General features: G+C 36.8%; 1 protein-coding gene across 3 annotated transcripts; it reads right to left on the bottom strand.

Annotated features, from left to right (window-relative positions):
* Window positions 1–2,701: 2,701 nt before the first annotated feature.
* On the bottom strand, window positions 2,702–9,716 carry LOC128224373 (inosine-uridine preferring nucleoside hydrolase-like). 3 transcript variants are annotated; one of them, XM_052934193.1, is made up of 6 exons: window positions 9,576–9,716; window positions 8,538–8,762; window positions 7,820–7,994; window positions 6,825–6,941; window positions 5,831–5,967; window positions 2,702–3,785 (listed from the first exon to the last, which is right to left on the bottom strand). In XM_052934193.1, the coding sequence occupies exons 2-6, from the start codon at window positions 8,727–8,729 to the stop codon at window positions 3,435–3,437; spliced, it is 972 nt and encodes a 323-aa protein (XP_052790153.1). In that variant the 5' UTR covers window positions 8,730–8,762; window positions 9,576–9,716; the 3' UTR covers window positions 2,702–3,434. The 3 variants fall into 3 exon arrangements, with proteins under 3 accessions (XP_052790153.1, XP_052790154.1, XP_052790156.1); XM_052934194.1 differs by having other exon boundaries at window positions 8,538–8,736; XM_052934196.1 differs by having other exon boundaries at window positions 3,658–4,207.
* Window positions 9,717–16,270: the final 6,554 nt, after the last annotated feature.

Genomic DNA, 16,270 nt, shown 5'->3' with positions numbered 1-16,270 from the left:
AACATGAATAGAAACATAATAGCACTGCAATATATTAACAATCCATTTTGTACTGCGAAACTATAAAGTTATATTTTACTTAAAATGTTAACACTGTATATTTTACAGTTTTAGAAATGCATAATGATAAATGTATGAATACATCGGAAGTTAAAATGCAGATAAATATACTTGCAAAAGGAGATAACTCTCAAGCCCCTTGGTTGTACACCTCACCATAATCACTATAACTCTTATCTCCTTCTACAAATACTTGACTATCATTTGATGTAATTAATTATCAATGATAAATTTCGCTTTTGTATCGCAAATGTAATCTTATGTAATCTGGTTAAATTGAAGATGTTAAGTAGTGTTTAAAACTCTTTCTTTTCCTTAACAGTAAGTCTTTTAAACAACGGGTACAAACTGATGATTGAATAAACCTTCGCTTTAATGATTAAGTTGATTATTGTATGTCATACTAGAAGTTGTATATGTTTTCTTGATGATACACACGAGACATAGGTACATTGTATAGGTAACCAATCCCAGCAACAAGTACGTCAGAGAAAATCAGTCAGACGTTAATTTCCAATGCATATTTAAGTATTTAGCACATCTTAGTTATTTTACAAATGAAAACTGAAATGCAGAGAATCTTACTTAAAAACATCAGCGTCACGCAGGGGGAAATGTCATGTTTATAAGGTGTTTTGCAAGCTCCAGGGTTTCCCTAGTCTGTGGGCCATGTCAGACGATTTGACGTTGTCAGAAGTTTCTCCTTCTATGGAACGGGTTGGCCTTTATCATCCCTAAGGTCGGTAATTCAGTTACTTGAGACTCAGGTACAACTCGCTCTTGGTGTCTGTAACAAGGTGAATGCCTACCATGGTATTAGTTTATTAGTGTCCAAATTCAATAGAAAGCTACACATACTGTACGTGAAAGGGAAATAATTCAGGAATATTGTAGTGATCAGAAAACATGAAAAGGTACTCGCTATCACAACGATCACAAAGCTTGACATCGACCTCAACATCATTCCATAACCCTGCATTTAATGGACCTACAGACAGACCTAGACCCAAAAGTATTACGATGGTTGGAAACCTTATGTTTATCTCTGGTAACAAGAGTAGCTACATCATATGCCTGAACATGCTCAAGGGCCTGATGAAACAACTGCTATGGGGGAAAGAGGCAATAACAATGCCTTGTTCAGCTTGTTTTTGTCCACAATAGAGCAAGGTATTTGTCATCAGTTAGGATGGTGGCATTTCGGACATGACCATTTCAGTAAAAATGTACATTTCTATAAAATATTGCCAGCCAATGGGTCAATTAACAAGGTAGGTAATTACAATGTGGTGACTATTAAAAAGGAGTTCCATACGGGCATTTTATCTTCGCCCGTGGGCAAGATAAGAATTTCTAGCACGGTTAAATTATTGGATCTACTTATCTGAGCTGGGAGAAATGTGATATCTATTACAGTTTTAATCGAGAAATCACATTTGGAAATACATTTCCTGCAGCAATGTATCATGGTGTTTATAATTAATTGAACGTAGTAGTTTAATCTTCAAACTGTGTTTGCATTGATCAACAAGTTTGCTCTTTGCTACGTTTAACGTCATGCAACGTTTATATATATATACATAAATTTCTATTTTTCACATTTTTAAATGCACTGACATAGTAAAAACTATAAAAAAAAACAGCTATTATTTCTAATAAAAAACTATGTACAATGGATGACTCATAACAGAACAAGGATATTTCCCCTATAAATTTCTATCATTAGTTTAACTATGGAATTTAGCTATGTGTTGTAGTACATCAGTGATGAACACAATGGCGACTATCGTATGTTGACGCATTTTTGGCCATCCCTGAGTTGTCTGATAATATACTTGAAAGGAGTTTATTAAAAAAATATCCCTGATATTGATGTCCCTGATATTGATGTCCCTGATATTGATGTCCCTGATATTGATGTCCCTGATATTGATGTCCCTGATATTGATGTCCCTGCTATTGATGTCCCTGATATTGATGTCCCTGCTATTGATGTCCCTGATATTGATGTCCCTGCTATTGATGTCCCTGATATTGATGTCCCTGATATTGATATCCCTGATATTGATGTACCTGATATTGATGTCCCTGCTATTGATGTCCCTGATATTGATGTCCCTGATATTGATGTCCCTGATATTGATGTCCCTAATATTGATGTCCCTGATATTGATATCCCTGATATTGATGTCCCTGATATTGATATCCCTGATATTGATGTCCCTGCTATTGATGTCCCTGATATTGATGTCCCTGATATTGATGTCCCTGATATTGATGTCCCTGATATTGATGTCCCTGATATTGATGTCCCTGATATTGATGTCCCTGATATTGATGTCCCTGATATTGATGTCCCTGATATTGATGTCCCTGCTATTAATGTCCCTTATATTGATGTCCCTGATATTGATGTCCCTGATATTGATGTCCCTGATATTGATGTCCCTGATATTGATGTCCCTGATATTGATGTCCCTGATATTAATGTCCCTGATATTGATGTCCCTGATATTGATGTCCCTGCTATTGATGTCCCTGATATTGATGTCCCTGATATTGATGTCCCTGATATTAATGTTCCCTAGAATCCCCTCTATACCTCAGGAAGACAGTGTGAATAGAAGAAAGAAGTGAAAAACATATTCCAAAGACGTTTATAGCACAATACATATTTGAGATTGGCCAATATGACCCGTGATCAAATTAGTCTAATACAAACGTTTATATATACATGTAATACAAAGGCTTACATATGCATATATGGCGAAACAGATGTATAAGTAAGTTTATTAATACAGTCTATACAACTATATCTATATACTTTCATATAACTTTCTAAATTATATCAATTAAGAAATATTTTTTTATTGTTTATCTATGAACGGTACGGTATAACTTACGCTTGTACAAACCTATTTGATTAGGAATCAATCGCCAATGATCAAATTTATATGACAAAATAAATCGTAGATAAAATAATCTTTGGCGAACAAATAAATGATTAAACAAATATACACATCATAAGACAACAACTGAATCTTAATTCAGTATACAAAATAATTATATAATGTTTATTACTATATTCATAATCAAACTAAACACACACACATTTATGTGACAGCCATCTAGTCACAAATGCGGCACACTTTCGGAGGCCTTGATGAAGTACTTTGTAGACTAACTTGCTTGAAAGTCAAAGGCAATTATTTTGTCCACTGATTAACAAACATATGTATAAGAATATATTCAACAATAAGAACCTCAATGTTCGTACCAGTGATGGGTGAAACACAGCTATTTCATCAGACATTCCTTTTTTCTAATGTGAACAAGGATGTTTGTAATTGAGACGTCTCAAAAGATTGGACAAATCATGTCCTGCGGTGTGTGTCCTTGTTTATAAATAGGTCTGCTAACATTCCTTCAAATACATCCTGGTTTATATCTGTTACAACGCACACATTGTTGGGTCTTTTCAGGACTTTTTGCCAGTCGACGACCATCTGTCCCCACGTGTAATGCCCCTTAACTTCCACAGTTGCGTAAACGTCACAGCAGGTTTTAATGACGTCGGGCCTCAGAACACATGCTATAAGATATTCATCCGCGGGCATGAAAGTAGCCCACTTTTGTTTCTTGGCGTATTCACATGATTTCTTTTCTATTTTTGAGAGAAAATTGCAAACATCCCCGCCTTTGTCACGAATGTTGGAATAAAACTCCTACAACAGATGAAACTTTGAAACACAATTTATTTGGCCAACAAAGCCATTGAATTTGCACATTATTCTACATACTATTTTAGCATATTCTCGTACGAATCTAGGATTTTGTTCATATCAATTTTAAGTACTACATTGACATTAGGATTTCTCTTTAACACATTTGACCAATCAACAACCATTTGACCTCGACATAAACCTGAAGTAAGTTCAACGGTTGAGTTAACAAGTTCTTGTGAAATGATGACATCATCAAATATGGCTGCCGCGATTGCAAACTGATCCACAACTTCGTAGCTTTTATCGATACCAGAATCACGCAGTGTTTGATAAAACGATTTTATCACATTTTCTTCAAGCATGGACACAAACTTTCCAACAGCTGTCTTGCAGTAGCATTTTTTCAAAGCCATAAAATCATCCTATCAAAATAATGCATTGATATATAAAACCATCATCATCATCATCATCGTTGTCGTCATCTTCGTCGTTGTCGTCGTTGCCGTCGTCGCCGTCGTCGTCATCATCATCATCATTCGTCCAACACACACACACACACACACACACACAAACACACATTTGCATTAATTAATTTCAAGCCACCAGAATGTACAGTTTTATTCTTAGAATAAAAACACTAACTAGAGCTGACACAGAGACAGCACGCTCGACTATTCCGCCGCTTTTAAGGTAAGAATCGCAAAATTTTAGTGAAACATGCATGGATCACTGTAAAAAAATGATTAAATGCAGAACCTTATCCAGAATTTATAAGTCAAATAATAAAGGGACAAATTTTGTATTATATGCAATTAGAGTTATCATACTTGATTGTTTAAAGTTTCAATGCAATACAAAAAGTAGTTGCTGAGTTATTGACTTACATGTTCTAACATGCAAAACATTAACCATAATTGCTAAGTTGAATAATAAAGGGCCAAAATTGATATCATATGCAGGAAAATGTTACCGTTCTTGATAAATTAAGAAGGCTGAATGGTTTGGAGCACATGTATAAAGTTTCAATGCAATCCATGCTGTATTTGCTGAGATAATGGCTTTAGTGTTGTTACATGCAAAACCTTATCCAGAATTTATAAGGCGAATAATTAAGGGCCATCATTTGCAAAACACAATAATCTAACTTGGTTTTTCGAGTAGGATGGTTGAATTCCGTTGTTTAAAGTCTCAATGCAATACATCAAGCAGTTGCTTAACTATTAACCTATGTGTGCTGACATGCGTTAAAAACCTTACCCAGAATTTCTATGTTGAATAATAAAGAACAATAATTTGCACTATATGCATGGTAGAGTTTACTGACTTGATCAATTAAGGATGTTGGAAAGTTGGGAACCCAAGTCTTAAGTTGCAATGCAATACATGTTGTATTTGCTGCGATATTGACAAAAATGTGGTTACCAGAATTTTGAAGTAAAACAATAAACGGCCATATTTAGCATTTTATGCAAAAAAGAGTTATCTAACTTGGTTATTTAAGTTGGTTGGATGGTTGAGTAGCGTTGTATAAAGTCTCAAAACAATACATCAAGTAGTTGCTGAGATATTAACCTATGAAAGCTTACAAGCAAAAACCTTAACCAGAATTCCTAAGTCAAATTATAAAGACCACTAATTTGCATAAGTGTTATCGTATCTTGATTAATTAAGTAGTTTGGATAGTTAGGAATACATATATAAAGTTTTAATGCAATACATGATGCAATTGCTGAGATAATGACCTAAAGGTGCTTATGTGCAAAACCTTTACCAAGGTGTGACGCTGACGCCAGGGTGGGTAGTTTAGCTCTCCTTATTCCTCGAATAGTCTAGCTTTTTATATATAAAACTGTACAATTGCACTTGTACCAAGTACATCTTAAATTAAATCATTCGATCTTAGCCATTTCCTAACTCTGTATATGACCATTTTCTATCTAGATTTTTTTTATTGTGTGATATTTAATACAAGTTCGTCGCATCGAAATGATTTTTGATATTATAAAAGTAAATTAAGCTGCCTTTAACTATATCGTAATATTTACCCATGGAATGGAATGTTCCATACAAGTCTCCCACGTGACAATGGTAATGTGCGCCTTTAGTTGATTCAAGACAACGTAAGCGGCCTCAGGATCAAAATAGAAATTAAACTCCGCGGCGACTGTCATGTTCCCTTTCCCTAAAACAGTACAAGAATACGTCATATCACATACATATATGGACCCATCATATACATTACAAGGGAAAGTTGATGCGCGGCATAAATGTCGCCGGTATACTGTGCATGTATTTCAGTGTAGATGTCTTTTATTGACATTAAAATTCTCATTGATAAGCTACTGACTTGAGACAAATACACACAATATCTGCGTTATCTGCGTATTCCAATACCATCTTTGTGTATGTTACTAACGTATTCGGCAATCTTATCTGCGCTACCATATCTATATGCATTCTGCGTTTTATATCAAGGACCATTTTTTAAAATGCTAGGTTTCTTATTTATAAAGAATCGTTACTTATTGCTTATAAAACGACTCTTCATGATTACGTTAATTGCTGTAACTGCGCATGCGCATAGAGCCACATATTCTGTTTGATTTAAATGACGTCATAATATCTTGCATATATCTTATTAATAATAATGTTGAATATTTTAAACAAAAAAAATGCAGACATAAAAACAACAACAACATTCGATTTTCACAATCAGATAATATGTGGAGTCCGGATCTCATGCGGGCATCACCATATGTCTTCCTTAAACCCTATTTCGCGCAAAAAAATGTTTGTGTCTACTAACCCGACCGAACCCATTTTTTCCTTTCCGACCCAAACCTTTTTTTTTTCGCCGTAGATTAGATTTTATTCGTAATATCCTCTAAAATGTGCATGTTTTAGTAATATTTAAAATATTCTACAATAGTGATTTAAACTGATAAATGTATATTATTTTTGGAGTTGTTAGTGGAAACAAAGAATAATTTTTGCCTTTCATTAATACTAGGCATATATTGCCCAAACATGAATTCTCACCATGATGGTTCCCGCCCATGATGTAGCAGTGTTTTAGTCGTGAGCCGATGCCGGGATCCATTCTGATAGCCATTGCAATATTTGTAAGGGGTGCAAGGCACACAAGAGATAACTCCCCTGAAAACAGGACAATGTCAGAGTAGCACTCTTAATAAGTTTTAATCACCATTATCAAAAATGATGATGTTTATCTCAGCTGCCACAAAGACTGTTATCTTGCGCTATAAGCGATATAGCAAGCCCCTATACAATCGTAACAACTCGGCAATCTCCAGCAAGCTTAATGATATACCTTGAAGATAACAGAAAACGTGATAGGACCGCCTGCGATCACTTATTTATTATAAGTAGACCCTTTTGATAACATAAACAAAGTATTGAAATGTTTGATTTTGATTCTTGCCTTCAGAAGGCTTTGGACAAATTTGACAATCAATTTTCAGGATTGGGATACTGTTAACAAAGTTCTAAACAATTGACCCAATACATATATGTCATTCCTAATGCTAGTGTGTGTTTTTGTCTTTCATATGTGTTGCTTGATTTCATTCCGCGGTTGGTAGTGGGTCGTTTCTACTATTTTTAATAATCCGGGCTCAAAACAAAAGTAGATTATCTGCACTAGATAAAGACTGAAAGGTTTAAAATGAATACTTCACTGGTTATTTAACCTGACTGATGTTATTGAACAGTGCAAAGTACACCTTCCCCTCTCCTCCTTTACTTTTAAGAGACATTGAACAGGGGAGGTAACAGGTATTCAATATGCAAAATAAGTCAATCTTATGGTCATACATCATTGACTTCATTCACTGTATCGGTAGGTTATTTTTACCTTACAATCCGATTAGTTACATCAATCTTAGATCGAATTCAGACCTTTTTGTACCACTCCAGATAGGTAAGTTCGTCTGGATTTCAGAAAGCATTCAACCACTAAAAAGGTTATCTACTTTTTCATATTCACTTTTATTTGCGCTTTTAGCTTGCCATACCTTCATGTTTCTTGGAAAGTCTCATTAGCGCATTAACGGCGTGTTCTGATTCGAGTAGGCTATCATCCGGGGCCTCGGGATCCGGGACGTCACCGAAGCCATCCGAACCGTGGTAATCACTGGTTTCTTTTTTGTCACCAAGCAAAGGTTCGTTACATCCGATATACACTGGTATCTACAAATATTAAGGTGTACGATGCAGAACAGTGTCTTAATGGAAATCCCCATTTTACTGTCTATCTAGGGGACGCAGGTTCGATCCCCTGCCTCAATACTTAAAACCTAACCGTTTTCCGGGAAGAACGCTAATATGACATAGCTATGCGCAAGTGCACAAGTACACGTTTAAGAACCAGAGAAGCTCTTACAATTGTACCATATTGTCGGTTCACAACGGCACACAAACTAACAAGACTCATTCTCTCACTTGAGCCAACGCCCATTGCTAGATCGTCCAGTTGCGTCGTGACATAAACGTACACACACGTAGGGGAAGGGCGTCATCCAACTTAAGGACAAATGCAGATATAGCACTTAACTGTAGAATACACCATCATGAAAAGCCCCATTTTAGTTAGCAATTGTATGTTTTGAGCTACGCCCTTCAAACAAATATTCGTGGACCCACCCCTTCAATAGGCAAAATCAGTTAATTGTGTTAGAGGAACCCCAAGCAGTAATTGATCTCATAAATATTTTCTTTGTAACAAACACTTACGTCAAGTCGATTCACAACTTGTAACACTCTCAACACATTTTTCCCGACTTGCATCGCGTCAGCATTTCCGGCGACGCACGTAATTCCGATGACGTCAACATCCGGGCTCTTCAATGCCATCAGGATCGCTTGGGCATCGTCAACACCGGCATCGGTGTCGATAAGAAGCTTGCGTCGACTGGGAGTTGACATTTTTTTTCTGGCGAAACGCACGTGATATTTGTACTGTATGGTTGTATTAAAAGGGAGAATAATAGTTGATCGAAAATTACATAATTTAAACACATTTAAACGATGCAAAGAATGATCCCGATTCAACAATCTAAGTTATTGTGTTACAGATGAAGTTATTTTTAACCCTTTTAAATGTCCGAGATCATACTATATAGTAAATGGTTCCATAAAGCGTAATTCAGTATAATTGATAATCGTTAAAACAGAGGTTCTATTTCATTGCAATTCAGGTTAATTGTTACAAGTTAAATTGGCGTATTAATATATTCAGTTAGACGCTTGCATTATAACCCTGTGTTTAGTAATCAGTGTGACATTGAAATAATATGGGGGGGGGGTCCACTAGCGGATTGTTCACCTGGCACTCACCTTTAATCATCAAAATTTAATGTGCATGTCAATATCGGAGAAGAAAAGTAATAAAATACGCTTAAAATGCATGCATTTGACGCAGTCTATAAATAGATGGAGCATTGATAAATTGAGGTCTGTGCTAACATGTACAGATTTTATTCTAAACGACATGTATTATGTCATTGACAATTGAATAGACAAAAACGAAAATAGGATAGGATAGGAATGTATGTCATTGTTATTTCACATGACTCAGACTGTAAACATTCATTTCTCCATATCTGAAGAATACAATATACTATCAAACAATACAATATATTGCATAATTCATAAATCAGTTTTAAAACGGAATCTTAAGTTATGAAAGAATAAAACAGAAATGTACATATTACATAAAATATACACATACAAATACACACAAATTTAAATATGATGAAATCGTCCCCTCACCTGTGTGTTAACCGATATTTCCTTTGTACTAAATTGTAAGATTTTATATCCTTGTATCCGTGTTACACTACTTATACACGCGTGCTAGATTTTAAATCGACAAGAGATAAACTCGAGGTCGATCGTGGTCAGAAATATTTGTGTATGATAGCGGAAGTAAACAAGGGTATCTTAATTTTACTTTTATTTAGCCGTCATAATACGTCTCGAAGTTATGTACCTTTGGCGGTATTTATTAAATATCTTAGATCATTTTGTAGCTTAAGGTTAACCATCCATCTTTAACTTTTAATAATGTTTATTTTTATTTTTTTATTTTAGAATTTAACATCGATATATTTTGTATGTTTAAAAGTTTTTATTGATTAACCATACTATTATTTTGCATGGAATTTATTTCGGAACAACATCATAATGACGCTATATATTGTTATGATAAACTACACTGAAGATAATAAAACAAAATTTTACTATGATTATATAGCACTGTTATCAATTTGTTTTTAAAATAAAAATGTCTATATAAAACAAGATCTCTGTAAAAAATATAAAAAAGTATTTTAATTTAACTCTTTTTTTAAATGAAACTTAACCAGTAGCAATTATTTGTGTAAACGGTGGATGGATTACCGTAAGACGATATCCTTAAAAGTTCATAGACAAACCACAAGTGGAGTACTTATATAATTCAGCCGTGTAGGCGGATATTAGGTCTTCAGAAACCGAATCTCCAAATCTTGCGCCAAAAAAATGGCAGCCTCCATGAAAATAGGCAGTCAGTGTCGTTGCCTGTGGAACTGTGCTGTGTAAATTGGCCTTTTCTGTCTTGACCTCAAGGTCATGTATTTCTACACAATTTTGTGAGACACGGCAATGGTTAACCTTATGTTTTCTTGTGGTAAAATGTTCTGTCTGGGAATATTCTACAGCAATTAATGACTTGTTGTTGTTGTTTTGTTTTTTTCAATTCGGGCTGCTATTTGTGAAAAAGCCAAGTAAGTGTCTATATGAAACCTAAAGTAAAAATATATGTGGTCCCATGCCATCGTGTGCAACATCTTAAGCTTTTCAATATACTACATGTCAAAGTAGGTCGACAGCAAGCGTCATTTTTCTTAAGCTTTTCAATATACTACACAACAAAGTAGGTCGACTGCCAGCGTCATTTTTCCTAAGCTTTTCAATATACTACACGGCAAAGTAGGTCGACTGCCAGCGTCATTTTTCCTAAGCTTTTCAATATACTACACGGCAAAGTAGGTCGACTGCCAGCGTCATTTTTCCTAAGCTTTTCAATATACTACACGGCAAAGTAGGTCGACTGCAAGCGTCATTTTTTTTGAGTTTTTCAATATACTACACGGCAAAGTAGTTCGACAGCAAGCGTCATTTTTCTTAAGCTTTTCAATATACTACACGGCAAAGTAGGTCGACTGCCAGCGTCATTTTTCCTAAGCTTTTCAATATACTACACGGCATAGTAGGTCGACTGCCAGCGTCATTTTTCTTAAGCTTTTCAATATATTACACGACAAAGTAGTCGACTGCCAGCGTCATTTTTCTTGAGCTTTTGAATATACTACACGGCAAAGTAGGTCGACTGCCAGCGTCATTTTTCTTGAGTTTTAATATACTACACGGCAAAGTGGGTCGACTGCCAGCGTCATTTTTCTTGAGTTTTTCAATATACTACACGGCAAAGTAGGTCGACTGCCAGCGTCATTTTTCTTGAGTTTTTCAATATACTACACGGCAAAGTAGGTCGACTGCCAGCGTCATTTTTCTTGAGTTTTTCAATATACTACACGGCAAAGTAGGTCGAGTGCCAGCGTCATTTTTCTTGAGTTTTTCAATATACTACACGGCAAAGTAGGTCGACTGCCAGCGTCATTTATCCTAAGCTTTTCAATATACTACACGGCAAAGTAGGTCGACTGCCAGCGTCATTTTTCTTGAGCTTTTCAATATACTACACGGCAAAGTAGGTCGACTGCCAGCGTCATTTTTCTTGAGGTTTTCAATATACTACACGGCAAAGTAGATCGACTACCAGCGTCATTTTTCTTGAGTTTTTCAATATACTACACGACAAAGTAGGTCGACTGCCAGCGTCATTTTTCTTGAGCTTTTCAATATACTACACGGCAAAGTAGGTCGACTGCCAGCGTCATTTTTCTTGAGTTTTTCAATATACTACACGGCAAAGTAGGTCGACTGTAAGCGTCATTTTTCTTGAGTTTTTCAATATACTACACGACAAAGTCGGTCGACTGCAAGCGTCATTTTTCTTGAGCTTTTCAATATACTACACGGCAAAGTAGGTCGACTGCCAGCGTCATTTTTCTTGAGTATTTCAATATACTACACGGCAAAGTAGGTCGACTGCCAGCGTCATTTTTCTTGAGTTTTTCAATATACTACACGGCAAAGTAGGTCGACTGCCAGCGTCATTTTTCTTGAGTTTTTCAATATACTACACGACAAAGTAGGTCGACTGCCAGCGTCATTTTTCCTAAGCTTTTCAATATACTACACGGCAAAGTAGGTCGACTGCCATCGTCATTTATCCTAAGCTTTTCAATATACTACACGGCAAAGTAGGTCGACTGCCAGCGTCATTTATCCTAAGCTTTTCAATATACTACACGGCAAAGTAGGTCGACTGCCAGCGTCATTTTTCCTAAGCTTTTCAATATACTACACGGCAAAGTAGGTCGACTTCAAGCGTCATTTTTCCTAAGCTTTTCAATATACTACACGGCAAAGTAGGTCGACTGCCAGCGTCATTTTTCTTGAGTTTTTCAATATGCTACACGACAAAGTAGTTCGACTGCAAGCGTCATTTTTCTTAAGCTTTTCAATTTACTATACGGCAAAGTAGGTCGACTGCCAGCGTCATTTTTCTTGAGTTTTTCAATATACTACACGGCAAAGTAGGTCGACTGCCAGCGTCATTTTTCTTAAGCTTTTCAATATACTACACGGCAAAGTAGGTCGACTGCCAGCGTCATTTTTCTTGAGTTTTTCAATATACTACACGGCAAAGTAGGTCGACTGCCAGCGTCATTTTTCTTAAGCTTTTCAATATACTACACGGCAAAGTAGGTCGACTGCCAGCGTCATTTTTTTAAGCTTTTCAATTTACTACACGGCAAAGTAGGTCGACTGCCAGCGTCATTTATCCTAAGCTTTTCAATATACTACACGGCAAAGTAGGTCGACTGCAAGCGTCATTTTTCCTAAGCTTTTCAATATACTACACGGCAAAGTAGGTCGACTGCCAGCGTCATTTTTCTTAAGCTTTTCAATATACTACACGGCAAAGTAGTCGACTGCCAGCGTCATTTTTCCTAAGCTTTTCAATATACTACACGGCAAAGTAGGTCGACTGCCAGCGTCATTTTTCTTAAGCTTTTCAATTTACTACACGGCAAAGTAGTTCGACTGCTATCGTCATTTATTATAAGCTTTTCAATATACTACACGGCAAAGTAGGTCGACTGCCAGCGTCATTTTTCTTAAGCTTTATCTTAAGCTTTTCAATATACTACTCAACAAAGTAGGTCGACTGCCAGCGTCATTTTTCTTGAGTATTTGAATATACTACACGGCAAAGTAGGTCGACTGCCAGCGTCATTTTTCTTAAGCTTTTCAATATACTACACGGCAAAGTAGGTCGGCTGCCAGCGTCATTTTTCTTGAGTTTTTAAATATACTACACGGCAAAGTAGGTCGACTGCCAGCGTCATTTTTCTTGATTTTTTCAATATGCTACACGACAAAGTAGTTCGACTGCAAGCGTCATTTTTCTTAAGCTTTTCAATTTACTATACGGCAAAGTAGGTCGACTGCCAGCGTCATTTTTCTTGAGTTTTTCAATATACTACACGGCAAAGTAGGTCGACTGCCAGCATCATTTTTCTTAAGCTTTTCAATATACTACACGGCAAAGTAGGTCGACTGCCAGCGTCATTTTTCTTTAGTTTTTCAATATACTACACGGCAAAGTAGGTCGACTGCCAGCGTCATTTTTCTTAAGCTTTTCAATATACTACACGGCAAAGTAGGTCGACTGCCAGCGTCATTTTTTTAAGCTTTTCAATATACTACACGGCAAAGTAGGTCGACTGCCAGCGTCATTTATCCTAAGCTTTTCAATATACTACACGGCAAAGTAGGTCGACTGCCAGCGTCATTTTTCTTAAGCTTTTCAATATACTACACGGCAAAGTAGGTCGACTGCCAGCGTCATTTTTCTTGAGTTTTTCAATATACTACACGGCAAAGTAGGTCGACTGCAAGCGTCATTTTTCTTGAGTTTTTCAATATACTACACGACAAAGTCGGTCGACTGCAAGCGTCATTTTTCTTGAGCTTTTCAATATACTACACGGCAAAGTAGGTCGACTGCCAGCGTCATTTTTCTTGAGTTTTTCAATATACTACACGGCAAAGTAGGTCGACTGCCAGCGTCATTTTTCTTGAGTTTTTCAATATACTACACGGCAAAGTAGGTCGACTGCCAGCGTCATTTTTCTTGAGTTTTTCAATATACTACACGACAAAGTAGGTCGACTGCCAGCGTCATTTTTCCTAAGCTTTTCAATATACTACACGGCAAAGTAGGTCGACTGCCATCGTCATTTATCCTAAGCTTTTCAATATACTACACGGCAAAGTAGGTCGACTGCCAGCGTCATTTATCCTAAGCTTTTCAATATACTACACGGCAAAGTAGGTCGACTGCCAGCGTCATTTTTCCTAAGCTTTTCAATATACTACACGGCAAAGTATGTCGACTTCAAGCGTCATTTTTCTTAAGCTTTTCAATATACTACACGGCAAAGTAGGTCGACTGCCAGCGTCATTTATCCTAAGCTTTTCAATATACTACACGGCAAAGTAGGTCGACTGCCAGCGTCATTTTTCCTAAGCTTTTCAATATACTACACGGCAAAGTATGTCGACTTCAAGCGTCATTTTTCCTAAGCTTTTCAATATACTACACGGCAAAGTAGGTCGACTGCCAGCGTCATTTTTCTTGATTTTTTCAATATGCTACACGACAAAGTAGTTCGACTGCAAGCGTCATTTTTCTTAAGCTTTTCAATTTACTATACGGCAAAGTAGGTCGACTGCCAGCGTCATTTTTCTTGAGTTTTTCAATATACTACACGGCAAAGTAGGTCGAATGCCAGCGTCATTTTTCTTAAGCTTTTCAATATACTACACGGCAAAGTAGGTCGACTGCCAGCGTCATTTTTCTTTAGTTTTTCAATATACTACACGGCAAAGTAGGTCGACTGCCAGCGTCATTTTCCTTAAGCTTTTCAATATACTACACGGCAAAGTAGGTCGACTGCAAGCGTCATTTTTTTAAGCTTTTCAATTTATTACACGGCAAAGTAGGTCGACTGCCAGCGTCGTTTATCCTAAGCTTTTCAATATACTACAAGGCAAAGTAGGTCGACTGCAAGCGTCATTTTTCCTAAGCTTTTCAATATACTACACGGCAAAGTAGGTCGACTGCCAGCGTCATTTTTCTTAAGCTTTTCAATATACTACACGGCAAAGTAGGTCGACTGCCAGCGTCATTTTTCCTAAGCTTTTCAATATACTACACAGCAAAGTAGGTCGACTGCCAGCGTCATTTTTCTTAAGCTTTTCAATTTACTACACGGCAAAGTAGTTCGACTGCTATCGTCATTTATTATAAGCTTTTCAATATACTACACGGCAAAGTAGGTCGACTGCCAGCGTCATTTTTCTTAAGCTTTATCTTAAGCTTTTCAATATACTACTCAACAAAGTAGGTCGACTGCCAGCGTCATTTTTCTTGAGTATTTGAATATACTACACGGCAAAGTTGGTCGACTGCCAGCGTCATTTTTCTTAAGCTTTTCAATATACTACACGGCAAAGTAGGTCGGCTGCCAGAGTCATTTTTCTTGAGTTTTTAAATATACTACACGGCAAAGTAGGTCGACTGCCAGCGTCATTTTTCTTGATTTTTTCAATATGCTACACGACAAACTAGTTCGACTGCAAGCGTCATTTTTCTTAAGCTTTTCAATTTACTATACGGCAAAGTAGGTCGACTGCCAGCGTCATTTTTCTTGAGTTTTTCAATATACTACACGGCAAAGTAGGTCGACTGCCAGCATCATTTTTCTTAAGCTTTTCAATATACTACACAGCAAGGTAGGTCGACTGCCAGCGTCATTTTTCTTTAGTTTTTCAATATACTACACGGCAAAGTAGGTCGACTGCCAGCGTCATTTTTCTTAAGCTTTTCAATATACTACACGGCAAAGTAGGTCGACTGCCAGCGTCATTTATCCTAAGCTTTTCAATATACTACACGGCAAAGTAGGTCGACTGCCAGCGTCATTTTTCTTAAGCTTTACAATATACTACACGGCAAAGTAGGTCGACTGCCAGCGTCATTTTTCTTGAGTTTTTCAATATACTACACGGCAAAGTAGGTCGACTGCCAGCGTCATTTTTCTTAAGCTTTTTAATATACTACACGGCAAAGAAGGTCGACTGCCAGCGTCATTTTTCTTGAGTTTTTCAATATACTACACGGCAAAGTAGGTCGACTGCCAGCGTCATTTTTCTTAAGCTTTTCAATATATTACGCGGCAAAGTAGGTCGACTGCCAGCGTCATTTTTCTTGAGTTTTTCAATATACT

This window comes from Mya arenaria, chromosome 17 (genome assembly GCF_026914265.1).
Source record: "Mya arenaria isolate MELC-2E11 chromosome 17, ASM2691426v1".
In the NCBI taxonomy this organism is placed as follows: Eukaryota; Metazoa; Mollusca; class Bivalvia; order Myida; family Myidae; genus Mya; species Mya arenaria.
This window is presented reverse-complemented; position numbering and strand designations above follow the sequence as displayed.

Bases quoted from the DNA above. Each gene is read 5' to 3' on its own strand.
- LOC128224373 (XM_052934193.1), bottom strand. From the start codon at position 8,729: ATGTCAACTCCCAGTCGACGCAAGCTTCTTATCGACACCGATGCCGGT. The intron at 6,942-7,819 runs GTATGGCAAGCT...TCCTGTTTTCAG, and splicing joins ACTTTCCAAGAAACATGAAG to GGGAGTTATCTCTTGTGTGC. The intron at 3,786-5,830 runs GTAAATATTACG...CATCTGTTGTAG, and splicing joins TGGAACATTCCATTCCATGG to GAGTTTTATTCCAACATTCG.